The following is a 13,302-nucleotide window of genomic DNA, read 5'->3' as shown; positions in this document are numbered from 1 at the left end:
AAGAGGCGGGAAACTTCATTATCATAAATTTAAGTTATGCTCCCACTGGGTAATTGGGAGCCTGATTTAAATTTAATAGTTGACGGCCCGCTTTCCCAGGGCTCAGGAAACCCGGCAGTGAAATGCAGGTTTCAGAAGCTAACTGCATTTTTTTGCCACTCCTTGTGGGACAGGAGGAGCAGGAATGTTCGTCCAGGCCCCTCCAGGAAGCCTTCAGTCTCCCTTCCACAGATCCCGGACTCTCCTCTGTAAGGTGTTTGTTTTTACTCTCTTAACTGTTTAGGGTAATCAGAGGTGAGATCAAACAAGACTTTAAACTTTTCTAACTAATAGTTTTATTAACATTAAAACAGTACAAGTTTACAGCGAGCGACGCATACAACCTTTAAATCAGTAATGCAATTCCAAACTCCGAATGGCTGATTCTTCTGCTTCATGAACATTGAAAGGTTAATTCTCTGCCGACATCCTGCATGGTAAGAGGTTAATAATCCACCGACTTCCTGCGTCACAGTCTTCTGGTCTGACTCGGGCTCTGAGCCCTGGCTGGGCTCATGGACTGTCTCTTGTACCATTCTTGCTGACAATAATAACCCCACTCAGTAATGTTCCACTCTCTCAGTAATGTTCCACTCTCTCAGTAATGTTCCACTCTCTCAGTAATGTTCCACTCTCTCAGTAATGTTCCACTCTCTCAGTAATGTTCCACTCTCTCAGTAATGTTCCACTCTCTCAGTAATGTTCCATTCTCTCAGTAATGTTCCACTCTCTCAGTAATGTTCCACTCTCTCAGTAATGTTCCACTCTCTCAGTAATGTTCCACTCTCTCAGTAATGTTCCACTCTCTCAGTAATGTTCCACTCTCTCAGTAATGTTCCATTCTCTCAGTAATGTCCCACTCTCTCAGTAATGTTCCATTCTCTCAGTAATGTTCCACTCTCTCAGTAATGTTCCACTCTCTCAGTAATGTTCCACTCTCTCAGTAATGTTCCTCTCTCAGTAATGTTCCACTCTCTCAGTAATGTTCCACTCTCTCAGTAATGTTCCACTCTCTCAGTAATGTTCCACTCTCAGTAATGTTCCATTCTCTCAGTAATGTTCCACTCTCTCAGTAATGTTCCACTCTCTCAGTAATGTTCCACTCTCTCAGTAATGTTCCATTCTCTCAGTAATGTTCCACTCTCTCAGTAATGTTCCTCTCTCAGTAATGTTCCACTCTCTCAGTAATGTTCCACTCTCTCAGTAATGTTCCATTCTCTCAGTAATGTTCCACTCTCTCAGTAATGTTCCACTCTCTCAGTAATGTTCCACTCTCTCAGTAATGTTCCACTCTCTCAGTAATGTTCCACTCTCTCAGTAATGTTCCACTCTCTCAGTAATGTTCCACTCTCTCAGTAATGTTCCACTCTCTCAGTAATGTTCCATTCTCTCAGTAATGTTCCATTCTCTCAGTAATGTTCCACTCTCTCAGTAATGTTCCACTCTCTCAGTAATGTTCCACTCTCTCAGTAATGTTCCACACTCAGTAATGTTCCACTCTCAGTAATGTTCCACTCTCTCAGTAATGTTCCACTCTCTCAGTAATGTTCCTCTCTCAGTAATGTTCCACTCTCAGTAATGTTCCATTCTCTCAGTAATGTTCCACTCTCTCAGTAATGTTCCATTCTCTCAGTAATGTTCCACTCTCAGTAATGTTCCATTCTCTCAGTAATGTTCCATTCTCTCAGTAATGTTCCACTCTCTCAGTAATGTTCCATTCTCTCAGTAATGTTCCACTCTCTCAGTAATGTTCCATTCTCTCAGTAATGTTCCACTCTCTCAGTAATGTTCCACTCTCTCAGTAATGTTCCACTCTCAGTAATGTTCCACTCTCTCAGTAATGTTCCATTCTCTCAGTAATGTTCCACTCTCTCAGTAATGTTCCACTCTCTCAGTAATGTTCCATTCTCTCAGTAATGTTCCATTCTCTCAGTAATGTTCCACTCTCTCAGTAATGTTCCATTCTCTCAGTAATGTTCCACTCTCTCAGTAATGTTCCATTCTCTCAGTAATGTTCCACTCTCTCAGTAATGTTCCACTCTCTCAGTAATGTTCCACTCTCAGTAATGTTCCACTCTCTCAGTAATGTTCCATTCTCTCAGTAATGTTCCACTCTCTCAGTAATGTTCAACTCTCTCAGTAATGTTCCATTCTCTCAGTAATGTTCCATTCTCTCAGTAATGTTCCACTCTCTCAGTAATGTTCAACTCTCTCAGTAATGTTCCACTCTCTCAGTAATGTTCCACTCTCTCAGTAATGTTCCATTCTCTCAGTAATGTTCCACTCTCTCAGTAATGTTCCATTCTCTCAGTAATGTTCCATTCTCTCAGTAATGTTTCACTCTCAGTAATGTTCCACTCTCTCAGTAATGTTCCACTCTCTCAGTAATGTTCCACTCTCTCAGTAATGTTCCATTCTCTCAGTAATGTTCCATTCTCTCAGTAATGTTTCACTCTCAGTAATGTTCCACTCTCTCAGTAATGTTCCATTCTCTCAGTAATGTTCCATTCTCTCAGTAATGTTCCATTCTCTCAGTAATGTTCCATTCTCTCAGTAATGTTTCACTCTCAGTAATGTTCCACTCTCTCAGTAATGTTCCACTCTCTCAGTAATGTTCAACTCTCTCAGTAATGTTCCATTCTCTCAGTAATGTTCCACTCTCTCAGTAATGTTCCACTCTCTCAGTAATGTTCCACTCTCTCAGTAATGCTCCACTCTCTCAGTAATGTTCCATTCTCTCAGTAATGTTCCACTCTCTCAGTAATGTTCCATTCTCTCAGTAATGTTCCATTCTCTCAGTAATGTTCCACTCTCTCAGTAATGTTCCTCTCTCAGTAATGTTCCACTCTCTCAGTAATGTTCCACTCTCTCAGTAATGTTCCACTCTCTCAGTAATGTTCCATTCTCTCAGTAATGTTCCATTCTCTCAGTAATGTTTCACTCTCAGTAATGTTCCACTCTCTCAGTAATGTTCCACTCTCTCAGTAATGTTCCACTCTCTCAGTAATGTTCCATTCTCTCAGTAATGTTCCATTCTCTCAGTAATGTTTCACTCTCAGTAATGTTCCACTCTCTCAGTAATGTTCCATTCTCTCAGTAATGTTCCATTCTCTCAGTAATGTTCCACTCTCTCAGTAATGTTCCACTCTCTCAGTAATGTTCCATTCTCTCAGTAATGTTCCATTCTCTCAGTAATGTTCCATTCTCTCAGTAATGTTCCATTCGCTCAGTAATGTTTCACTCTCAGTAATGTTCCACTCTCTCAGTAATGTTCCACTCTCTCAGTAATGTTCAACTCTCTCAGTAATGTTCCATTCTCTCAGTAATGTTCCACTCTCTCAGTAATGTTCCACTCTCTCAGTAATGTTCCACTCTCTCAGTAATGCTCCACTCTCTCAGTAATGTTCCATTCTCTCAGTAATGTTCCATTCTCTCAGTAATGTTCCATTCTCTCAGTAATGTTCCACTCTCTCAGTAATGTTCCACTCTCTCAGTAATGTTCCACTCTCTCAGTAATGTTCCACTCTCTCAGTAATGTTCCACTCTCTCAGTAATGTTCCACTCTCTCAGTAATGTTCCATTCTCTCAGTAATGTTCCACTCTCTCAGTAATGTTCCACTCTCTCAGTAATGTTCCACTCTCTCAGTAATGTTCCATTCTCTCAGTAATGTTCCACTCTCTCAGTAATGTTCCACTCTCTCAGTAATGTTCCACTCTCTCAGTAATGTTCCACTCTCTCAGTAATGTTCCACTCTCTCAGTAATGTTCCACTCTCTCAGTAATGTTCCACTCTCTCAGTAATGTTCCACTCTCTCAGTAATGTTCCACTCTCTCAGTAATGTTCCACTCTCTCAGTAATGTTCCATTCTCTCAGTAATGTTCCACTCTCGCAGTAATGTTCCACTCTCTCAGTAATGTTCCACTCTCTCAGTAATGTTCCACTCTCTCAGTAATGTTCCACTCTCTCAGTAATGTTCCACTCTCTCAGTAATGTTCCACTCTCTCAGTAATGTTCCACTCTCTCAGTAATGTTCCATTCTCTCAGTAATGTTCCACTCTCTCAGTAATGTTCCACTCTCTCAGTAATGTTCCATTCTCTCTTTCCCTTGTTTACACAGGCTGGTGCTACCAAACAGCACCGGGTGTTTACCATGGTACTGATACTAGATTTTTAATTCCAGATTTATTTAATTAACTGAATTTAAATCCCCCAGCTGCTGTGGTGGGATTTCAACTCGGGTCTCTGGATTACTGGTCCGGTAACATAACCAATATGCTACCGTACCCCTAAAAGTCTACTTGTGATTACCACCATTCAGAGCGTGTCCTCGAGTTATAGAACAGACTTTCTCCTTTCAATATAGAGCTGGAGGATTGGACCATGGTCTGTTTACGTGTTCATCATTTGATCAATAAATTTTCTGAATGGATTTATATGTAAAACGAGGTTTGCAGGCGTGATGGGCTATTCACACATCAAAGGTGAGAGGGGATTATTGACATCAGAAACAAACCCCCAACTGCCAGAATGAAGAGATTCAGTCCCTATCTATGTAGCCCCCAGCCCTACGAGATCTCTGCATGCCTCCAATTCTGCCCTCTTTCACATTTCTGATTTTTATTGCCCCACCATTGGCGGCTGTGCCTTCAGCTGCCAAGGCCCCAAGCTCTGGATTTCCCTCCCAGAACATGCAGGTACAGCAAGAAAGTTAACATGCAGGTACAGCAGGCAATTAGGAAGGCAAATGGTATATTAGCCTTTATTGCAATGGGGTCAAATAGTCATAGAGTTATACAGCACAGAAAGAGGCCCTTCAGCCCATCGTGTCCGCGCCTGCCATCAAGCCCTGTCTATTCTAATCCCATTTTCCAGCACTTGGTCCGTAGCCTTGTATGCTATGGCATTTCAAGTGCTCATCTAAATGCTTCTTGAATGTTGTGAGGGTTCCTGCCTCTACCACCCTTTCAGGCAGTGAGTTCCAGATTCCAACCACCCTCTGGGTGAAAACGTTTTTCCTCAAATCCCCTCTAAACCTCCTGCCCCTTACCTTGAAACTATGCCCCCTGGTTATTGACCCCTCTACTAAGGGAAAAAGTTCCTTTCTATCTACCCTATCTATGCCTCTCATCATTTTGTACACCTCAATCAGGTCCCCCCTCAGCCTTCTCTGCTCCAAGGAAAACAACCCCAGCCTGTCCAGTCTTTCTTCATAGCTGAGGCGCTCCAGCCCAGGTAACATCCTGATGAATCTCCTCTGCACCCTCTCCAAAGCAATCACATCCCTCCTATAGTGTGGCGATCAGAACTGCACACAGTATTCCAGCTGTGGCCTAACTAGCATTTTGTACAGCTCCATCATAACCTCCCTACTCTTATATTCTATGCCTAATGGGGTGGCAGGGTTGGAGTATAAGAGTGAGGAAGTCTTGCTGCAATTATATAGGGCTTTGGTGAGACCACACCTGGAGTACCGTGCACAGTTTTGATCTCGGTACCTAAGGCCTTAGAGGGGGTGCAACGAAGGTTCACTAGATTGATTCCTGGGATGAGAGGGCTGTCCTATGAGGAGAGATTGTGTAGAATGGGCCGATACTCTCTGGAGTTTAGAAGAATGAGAGGTGATTTCACTGAAATATACAAAATTCTTACAGGGCTTGACAGGGTAGATGCTGGGAGGATGTTTCCCCTGGCTGGCAAGTCCAGAACCAGGGGTCACAGTCTCAGGATAAGGGGGCGGCCATTTAGGGCTGAGATGAGGAGGAATTTCTTCACTCAGTGGGTGGTGAATCTTTGGAATTCTCTGCCCCAGAGGGCTGTGGAGGCTCAGTCGTTGGGTATATTCAAGGCTGAGATCGATAGATTTTTGGGCACTAAGTGAGTGCTCCTAGTTCTGATGTTCCCCAAATCTCTCCGCCTCGCTACCTCCCCCTTATACTTTAAGACGCTCCTTTAAATCTATCTCTTTGACCAAGCTTTTGGTCACCTCTCCTAGTATCTCTATTCATGGCTTGGTGTGTCAGTGATCTCCCATCAGATTAATGTGTTTCTGCTGTGTGTGTGTCTTTAATAAAGTGCCCGAAGCACTTCACGAAAGCTCGACACCGAGCCAGGCAGGGAGATGTTAAGGCAGGTGATCAAAAGCTTGGTTAAAGAGGTAGGTTTTAAAGAACGTCTTAAAGGAGGAAAGAGAGGCAAAGAGGTTTAGGGAGGGAATTCCAGAGCTTAGGGCCCAGGCAGCTGAAGGCACAGCTGCCAATGGTGGAGCCATTAAAATGGACGATGCTCAAGAGGGCAGAATTGGAGGAGGGCAGAGATCTTGGAGGGTGGTAAGACTGGAGGAGGTTAGAGATAAGGAGAGGGGCGAGGCCATGGAGGGATTTGAAAACAAGCATGAAAATTTTAAAATCGAGCCGTTACTCAACCGGGAGCCAATGTAGGTCAGCGAGCACAGGGGAGATGGGTGAACGGGACTTGGTGTGAGTTAGGATACAGGCAGCAGAGTTAAAGGTGCTATCTAAATGCAAGCTGTTGGATGAGATTAACAGCAGAATCCAACCCCTGCAGTCACTTGTGAACTCGCTGGTGTGCCAGCAGATGGGATGAACGAGTGAATCGCTTCCCACACACGGAGCAGGCGAACGGCCTCTCCCCAGTGTGAACTCGCTGGTGTTTCACCAGCTCATTTGTGCTTTTAAAGCTCTTCTCACAATCAGAACATTTAAAAGGTCTCTTATCAGAGTGAACAAGTTGGTGTGCAGTGAGGTGGGATGAACAAATGTATCGTTTTCCACACACAGAGCAGGTAAATGGCCTCTCCCCGGTGTGAGTGCGCTTATGAGTCAGAAGGTGGGATGAACGGGTGAATCCCTTCCCACACACAGAACAGGTGAACGGCCTCTCCCCAGTGTGATCAGCCTGGTGTCTCAAATGGTTGGATGAAGAGCTGAATCCTTTCCCACACATAGAGCAGATGAACGGTCTCTCTCCAGTGTGAGCTCGCTTGTGAAGAGTGAGGTGGGAAAAAGAAATGAATCTCTTCCCACACACCGTGCAGGTGAACGGCTTCTCCCCGGTGTGAATACGTTTGTGCCCAATGAGGGTGGCTGACTGCCTGAACCTCTTCCCACACAGAGAGCAACTGAACGGTCTCTCATCAGTGTGAATTCGCTGGTGTGTTCGGAGGACGGATGCCCAAGTGAATCCCTTCCCACACACGGGGCAGGTGAACGGCCTCTCCCCGGTGTGATTGCGTCGATGAATTTCCAGCTGGGATGGGTAATTGTATCCCTTCCCACAGTCCCCACATTTCCACGGTTTCTCCGTGGTGCGGGTGTCCTTGTGTCTCTCCAGGTTGGATGATCAGTTGAAGCCTCGTCCACACACAGAACACGTGTACGGTTTCTCCCCGCTGTGAATGGTGCGATGATTTTTCAGGCTGTGTAACTGGTTAAAGCTCTTTCCACAGTCAGTGCACTGGAACACTCTCACTCGGGTGTGTGTGTCTCGGTGCTTTTCCAGTCACACTGATGTATGAAATCTTTTCCCACAGACAAACATTTCTCCTTCCACATTCAAAGGCCGATGATATTCCCTGTAAAAGCAGTTTACAAAAGACATCACTAAGTTAAGGATAAAACTGCAGAACAGATAATTCTAGTTTCTATGGAACATTCTTTCCTCTCATTACATAGAGAGCTTTTTGAGCCAGCATGTAGAAAGTCCTACAAGAGAGGGGGCAGTACTGGACCTAATTCTAGGGAATGTGGCCGGCCAAGTGGAAAAAGTGCTCGTAGGTGAGCACTTTGGTGACAGTGACCATAATATGGTGAGATTTAAGGTGGTCATGGAAAAGGACAGGGATGGGCCGGAAATAAAGGTTCTAAATTGGGGGAAGGCCGATTTTAATAGGATAAGGCAGGATCTGGCCAAAATGGACTGGGATCAGCTACTTGTAGGAAAATCCGCATCGGAGCAATGGGAGGCTTTCAGAAGGGAGATTGAGATCATACAATGGCAACATGTTCCCGTAAAGGTCAAGGGTGGTTCCAAAAACCACAGGGAACCTTGGATGTCAGGGGATATACGAGAATGGATTAGGAAAAAAAGGAGGGCTTTTGGCAGATACAAAAGGCTAAAGACGGAGGAAGCCCTAGAGGAGTACAAAAAGTGCAGGGGGATACTTAAAAAAGAAATTAGGAGATCAAGGAGGGGCCATGAAATAACACTGGCGAGCAAAATAAAGGAAAATCCTAAGATGTTTTATAAGTATATTAAGGGTAAGAGGATAACTAGGGAAAAAATAGGGCCCATTAGGGACAAAAGTGGCAATCTGTGTGTGGAGCCGGAAGATGTAGGAGGGGTTCTAAATGAATTTTTTGCATCTGTTTTCACTATGGAGGAGGACGATGTAGACATAGAAATAGAGCGGGGGGACTGTGATATGCTCGAACATATTAACATCGAGAGGGAGGAGGTATTGGCGGTTTTAGCAGGCCTAAAAATGGATAAATCCCCAGGCCCGGATGAAATGTATCCCAGGCTGCTGTGTGAGGCAAAGGAAGAGATTGCGGGGGCTCTAACACATATATTCAGGACCTCTCTGGCCACAGGGGATGTGCCAGAGGACTGGAGAACCGCTAATGTAGTACCATTATTCAAGAAGGGAAGTAGGGAAAAACCGGGGAACTACAGGCCAGTGAGCCTAACATCAGTGGTAGAAAAATTATTGGAAAAAATTCTGAGGGACAAAATTTGTCTCCACTTGGAGAGGCAAGGATTAATCAGGGATAGTCAACATGGCTTTGTCAAGGGAAGATCATGTCTGACTAATTTGATTGAATTTTTTGAGGGGGTGACTAGGTGTGTGGATGAGGGTAACGCAGTGGATGTGGTATACATGGATTTCAGTAAGGCCTTCGATAAAGTCCCGCACAGGAGACTGGTCAAGAAGGTAAGAGCCCATGGAATCCAGGGTGCCTTGGCACATTGGATACAAAACTGGCTTAGTGGCAGAAGGCAGAGGGTGATGGTCGAAGGTTGTTTTTGTGACTGGAAGCCTGTGGCCAGTGGGGTGCCACAGGGATCGGTGCTGGGTCCCTTGCTGTTTGTGGTCTACATTAATGACTTGGATATGAATGTAAAAGGTATGATCAGTAAGTTCGCGGATGATACAAAAATTGGTAGGGTGGTAAATAGCAAGGAGGGTAGCCTCAGTCTGCAGGACGATATAGATGGGTTGGTCAGATGGGCGGAACAGTGGCAAATGGAATTTAACCCGGAAAAGTGCGAGGTGATGCACTTTGGGGGGACTAACAAGGCAAGGGAATACACAATGAATGGTAAGACCCTAGGCAAGACGGAGGTGCAGAGGGATCTGGGTGTACAAGTACACAGATCCCTGAAGGCGGCGGAACAGGTGGATAAGGTGGTAAAAAAGGCATATGGGATACTTGCCTTCATTAGCCGAGGCATAGAATATAAGAGCAAGGAGGTTATGATGGAGCTGTATAAAACACTGGTTAGGCCACAGCTGGAATACTGTGTGCAGTTCTGGTCGCCACACTACAGGAAGGATGTGATCGCTTTGGAGAGGGTGCAGAGGAGATTCACCAGGATGTTACCAGGGCTGGAGCGCTTCAGCTATGAAGAAAGACTGGGCAGATTGGGTTTGTTTTCCTTGGAGCAGAGGAGGCTGAGGGGGGACATGATTGAGGTGTACAAAATTATGAGGGGCATAGGTAGGATGGATACTGAGGAGCTTTTTCCCTTAGTAGAAGGGTCAATAACTAGGGGGCACAGATTCAAGGTAAAGGGCGGGAGGTTTTGAGGGGATTTGAGAAAGAACTTTTTCACCCAGAGGGTGGTTGGAGTCTGGAACTCACTGCCTGAAAGGGTTGTGGAGGCAGGAACCCTCACAACTTTGAAGAAGCATTTGGATGAGCACTTGAAATGTCATAACATACAAGGCTACGGACCAAATGCTGGAATATGGGATTAGATTAGACAGGGCTTGATGGCCGGCACGGACACGATGGGCCGAAGGGCCTCTATCCGTGCTGTATAACTCTAAGTGTAAATTACATAGATTGTAGAACACAGAAACAGGCCATTCGGCCCAACTGGTCCATGTGGTGTTTATGCTCCACACGAGCCTCCTCCCATCTCTCTCCATCTCACCCTATCAGCATCTCCTTCTATTCCTTTCTCCCATGTGTTTATCCAGCTTCCCCTTAAATACATCCCTGCTCTTCGCCTCAACTACTCCCTGTGGCAACAAATTCCACATTATCAGCACCCTCTGGGTGAAGGAGTTTAATCTAAATAGGACTTTCCTGGGCAGCCAATCAGCACTGCTGCCTCTTCTGTGCATTTCCTGGCGAGGCGAAACAGTTGATATTTTCTGATCAAGAGGAGCTGAGCTCGGCAGCATTAGTCCTGTTTTGCCTCCTTTGGAGACCAGGTGTACGAGCAGAGTGAGCGCAGCCTTCACAGCAACTGCAATAAAATTGTTACAGTTGTGAAGGAACTTTGTGTCAGTGCACTGGCCCACAAACACAGTATGTGTGTCGATTATTGTCTGACTGCATTACTGAGAAGTGCCTTGGGATGTTTTAAAGGTGCTACATAAAGGTAAGTTGTTGTTGGTGTTGTTTAAATTTAGTGAAATGATCGATAACCAAGGAAGGTCATTTCTTTAATAACAACAGAAAATGCTGGAAACACTCAGCAGGCCAGGCAGCATCCGTGGAGAGAGAAACAGAGTTAACGTTTCAGGTCTGGGACCCTTCATCAGAACTGGAGAAGGCGAGAGATGTAACAGATTTAAAACAGGTGCAGAGACAGGGAAAGGGGGAGGGGAGGGGAAGAAGGAACAGTCTGTGCTAGGGTCGGAGGCAGGAGAGATAGAATGCTGTAAATGTGGACGGCAAAACCATAAACAGCCTGAAAAATGGGGGCAGGGATTATAGTTTAAAATGGTTGAACTCGATATTGAGTCCGGCAGGCTGTAAAGTGCCCAATTGAAAGATGAGGTGCTGTTCCTCGAGCTTACGTTGAGCTTCATTGGAACAATGTAATAGGCCGAGGACAGAGAGATCAGAGTGGGAGTGAAGCGGAGAATTAAAGTGACAGGCAACCGGAAGCTCAGGGTTACCCTTACTGACTGAACGGAGGTGTTCCGCAAAGCGGTCGCCCAATCTGCGTTTGGTGTCCCCAATGTAGAGGAGACCGCATCGTGAGCAGTGAATACAGTATACTAGATTGCAAGAAGTACAAGTAAATCGCTGTTTCACCTGGAAGGGGTGTTTGGGGCCCTGGACAGTGGGAAGGGAGGAGGTTAAAGGGCATGTGTTGCATCTCCTGCACTTGCACGGGAAGGTGCCAGGTGAAGGAGAAGGGCTGTTGGGGGTGATTGAGGAGTGGACCAGGGTGTCGCGGAGGGAGCGGTCCCTTCGGAATGCTGAAAGGGGAGGTGAGGGTAAGATGTGTTTGGTGGTGGGATCACGTTGGAGGTGGCGGAAATGGCGGAGGATAATCCGTTGAATGTGGAGGCTGGTGGGGTGAAAGGTGAGGACAAGGGGAACCCTATCGTGGTTCTGGGAGGGAGGGGAAGGGGTGAGGGCAGAAGTGCGGGAAATGGAATGGACACGGTCGAGGGCCGAGTCAACCACGGCAGAGGGGAATCCTCGGTTGAGGAAAAAGGAAGACATGTCGGAATCACTGGCATGGAAGGTGGCATCATCATAACAGACACGGTGGAGACGGAGAAACTGGGAGAATGGAATAGAGTCCTTACAGGAAGCGGGGTGGGAAGAAGTGTAGTCCAGGTAGCTGTGGGAGTCGGTGGGCTTGTAATGGATGTTTGTCGACAGCCTATCGCCAGAAATGGAGACAGAGAAGTCGAGGAAGTGAAGGGAAGAGTCGGAGATGGACCATGTGATGGTCCACTCTTCAATCACCCCCAACGGCCCTTCCCCTTTGCCCGGCACCTTCCCGTGCAAGCGCAGAAGTTGCAATACCTGCCCTTTTACCTCCTCCCTTCCCACTGTACAGGGCCCCAAACACCCTTCCAGGTGAAACAGTGATTTACTTGTACTTCCTGCAATTTAGTATACTGTATTCACTGCTCATGATGCGGTCTCCTCTACACTGGGGAGACCAAACGCAGATTGGGCGACCGCTTTGCAGAACACCTCCGTTCAGTCCGTAAGGATGACCCCGAGCTTCCGGTCGCCTGTCACTTTAATTCTTCACTTCACTCCCACTCTGATCTCTCTGTCCTCGGCCTCTTACACTGTTCCAATGAAGCTCAACGTAAGCTCAAGGAACAGCACCTCATCTTTCGATTAGGCACTTTACAGCCTACATCGAGTTCAACAATTTCAGATCATAACCCCTGCCCCCATTTTTCAGGTTGTTTATGGTTTTTCCATCCCCATTTACAACATTTTATCTCTCCTGCCTCCTACCCTAGCACAGACTGTTCCTTCTTCCCCTCCCCCGGCCCCGGCCTCTGCACCTGCTTAAAATCTGTTTCCAGCATCTTCTGTTGTTATTTCAGATTTCCAGTATCCGCAGTATTTTGCTGTTGTATCAGATCATTTCTTTGTTGGTTCTGTTGGTTTTCACAGAATCATCCACCCTGTCCAAGATGGCGCCCGCTGACCCGGGCAGCCGGGCCTGTCCCCGCGGGGTAAACCTGAGGCCGACACCGGGTGTTTATGAAGCTTCCCAGCCCACCCGCAGGTCCAATTTCTCCCCGAGCCCACAATTTCTTACCGCCTCCTGCAACGTCTCTTCCGCGCCAGCCCATCGCTAACCCTCGCACTGCGTATGCTCAGAGCACGGTCCTATATCGCGCCTGCGCACTAGCCTCCTGTAGTCATTGATAGGGCACATTCTGTCGCGCAGGGGAGTCTGGGTAAACACCCCGCCATTGAAAGCTCCAATTGGGTAAGGGAATATTTTTTTAATTATTCCATCGAGATTCGGTCCGGAGGGGCAATCAACAAAATTAATTAATAAATTATACAGAAGCCCACATGCCCGGTTCCTCCACCATTGTGTGAAGTACATCCCAGATTATTTAAGGAAGTGGCCCTAGAAATAGTAGATGCATTGCTCGTCATCTTCCAAAATTCAATACACTCTGGAACAGTTCCCATGGATTGGAGGGTAGCTAATGCAACCCCACTATTAGAAAAAGGTGGTAGAGAGAAAACAGGGAATTATAGACCGGTTAGCCTGACATCGGTAGTGGGGAA

General features: G+C 46.2%; 1 protein-coding gene across 1 annotated transcript; it reads right to left on the bottom strand.

Moving 5' to 3' along the window:
• Nucleotides 1–318: 318 nt before the first annotated feature.
• Nucleotides 319–12,897, bottom strand: LOC147118783 (uncharacterized). The gene is made up of 2 exons (XM_085984605.1): nucleotides 12,818–12,897; nucleotides 319–7,631 (listed from the first exon to the last, which is right to left on the bottom strand). Exon 2 carries the CDS (start codon nucleotides 7,001–7,003, stop codon nucleotides 6,605–6,607), a length of 399 nt encoding a protein of 132 aa, XP_085840731.1. The 5' UTR covers nucleotides 7,004–7,631; nucleotides 12,818–12,897; the 3' UTR covers nucleotides 319–6,604.
• Nucleotides 12,898–13,302: the final 405 nt, after the last annotated feature.

Source organism: Somniosus microcephalus, chromosome 4 (assembly GCF_052327205.1).
Source record: "Somniosus microcephalus isolate GS21.2 chromosome 4, FLI_Smic_1.0, whole genome shotgun sequence".
In the NCBI taxonomy this organism is placed as follows: Eukaryota; Metazoa; Chordata; class Chondrichthyes; order Squaliformes; family Somniosidae; genus Somniosus; species Somniosus microcephalus.
This window is presented reverse-complemented; position numbering and strand designations above follow the sequence as displayed.